Source organism: Emiliania huxleyi (genome assembly GCF_000372725.1).
Source record: "Emiliania huxleyi CCMP1516 unplaced genomic scaffold EMIHUscaffold_8761, whole genome shotgun sequence".
NCBI classification, from domain to species: Eukaryota; Haptophyta; order Isochrysidales; family Noelaerhabdaceae; genus Emiliania; species Emiliania huxleyi.
The window spans coordinates 1-1,230 of record NW_005195465.1 but is presented as its reverse complement, the minus strand read 5'-3'; the positions used below and the strand labels follow the sequence as shown (position 1 = coordinate 1,230).

The 1,230-nt window shown below is 65.4% G+C and overlaps 1 protein-coding gene across 1 annotated transcript; it reads left to right on the top strand.

Moving 5' to 3' along the window:
* Positions 1-904: 904 nt before the first annotated feature.
* EMIHUDRAFT_259173 (hypothetical protein) lies at positions 905-1,156 on the top strand (the record flags this gene model as incomplete). The annotated part of the gene is made up of 1 exon (XM_005758226.1): positions 905-1,156. A coding segment is annotated over one exon (252 nt), but the record flags the coding sequence as incomplete, so codon positions are not given.
* Positions 1,157-1,230: the final 74 nt, after the last annotated feature.

Here is a 1,230-nt window from a genome sequence, read left to right as displayed (position 1 = left end):
CAGCCGACACAGCGACGACGAGCTGACCCGCGAAGGCCTCGACCTTCTTCGGCAGCAGCTGGCGCTGCTGGTCGCCGTGGCCCAACTGGCCTTGCTCCCCCCAGCCCCAGCTCTAGACAGCGCCATTGGCGGTGAGGGCGAGGCTGTGGCACTCTGCAGCCGACACGCTCACAGCACGGAGAGGAGAGGGGAGGAGGGTCGGCGCGTTGAGCCGCGTCACGCCCTCGCCGTGCCCGAGCAGTCCTGGAAGGTCGAACGGCGCGTTGCCGCACGACGACAGCCGCCCCTTGCCGTCGATGAAGAGGCTGTGATACTCGCCCGCAGCCGCCCTCGCCGGCGGGTTGGCCTCGCGCAGGAGCGCGGCAAAGCACAGCCACCGCACGGCACAGCCCTCGCCCGCTGGCGGCGCCGGCAGCTCGAAGCCGCGCTCTTGCGCCCACAAGTGGATGCCGTCCTCCGCGAGCGAGGCGTGGAAGAGCAGCGAGACGGCCGCGGCGCGAGCAATGTCGACGGGGTCGCAGCGAGAGACGACGCGCACGAGGAGGTCCCTGGGGAGGTCGAGCAGGCGGGCGGGCGGCGGCGCGTCTGGCGAGGGCGCGGCGGTGGCGGAGGCGAGGCGGCGCGAGCGGCGGCGCGAAGAATTGGACATCGCGAAGAAAAGAATTAATTTCGCGCCGCGCACGACACTAGACCCCTCCCTCCCTTGGGTTGTCTGTTTTCTTTATTTCTTTCTTTTAGGCACGGGACAGGCGCAAGAAAAGAATTCACGCCCGCATTTTCTTCGACTCGACACTGGCCGGGACGTTACAAGGCGCGACGTCCCACAGATCCCACAGAACACCCTCCTCACTTGGGCATCTTGGGCATTTCGTTTCCTTCTTCTCCGGCCACTTGCCCCGGCCACATGCCCGCGCCGATCTGGTCCAAGGAGACCCTAGCCGAGTTCAAGAAGCATCAAATCTCGAGCGCGCCCGGCTCCGTTCCCCTCAAGCCGGGGGAGGGACCTCTTCCGTATGGCGGCACGGCAAACAACGGGACTTCAGGCAAATCAGTCTTCGGGAAGAGAAAGATTGTGGCGGGCGACAATGATCCTAACCCGCGCGCGCTGATGCTGAACTTTCCCCCCGAGCCGTCCGCTGAAGCCCTCGCGGGGTGGGTGAAGAACTACAAGTCGTCCATTCCAAACAGCACTGGGAAGGGCGATTTTATGACCACCAGCCAATCCCAGTT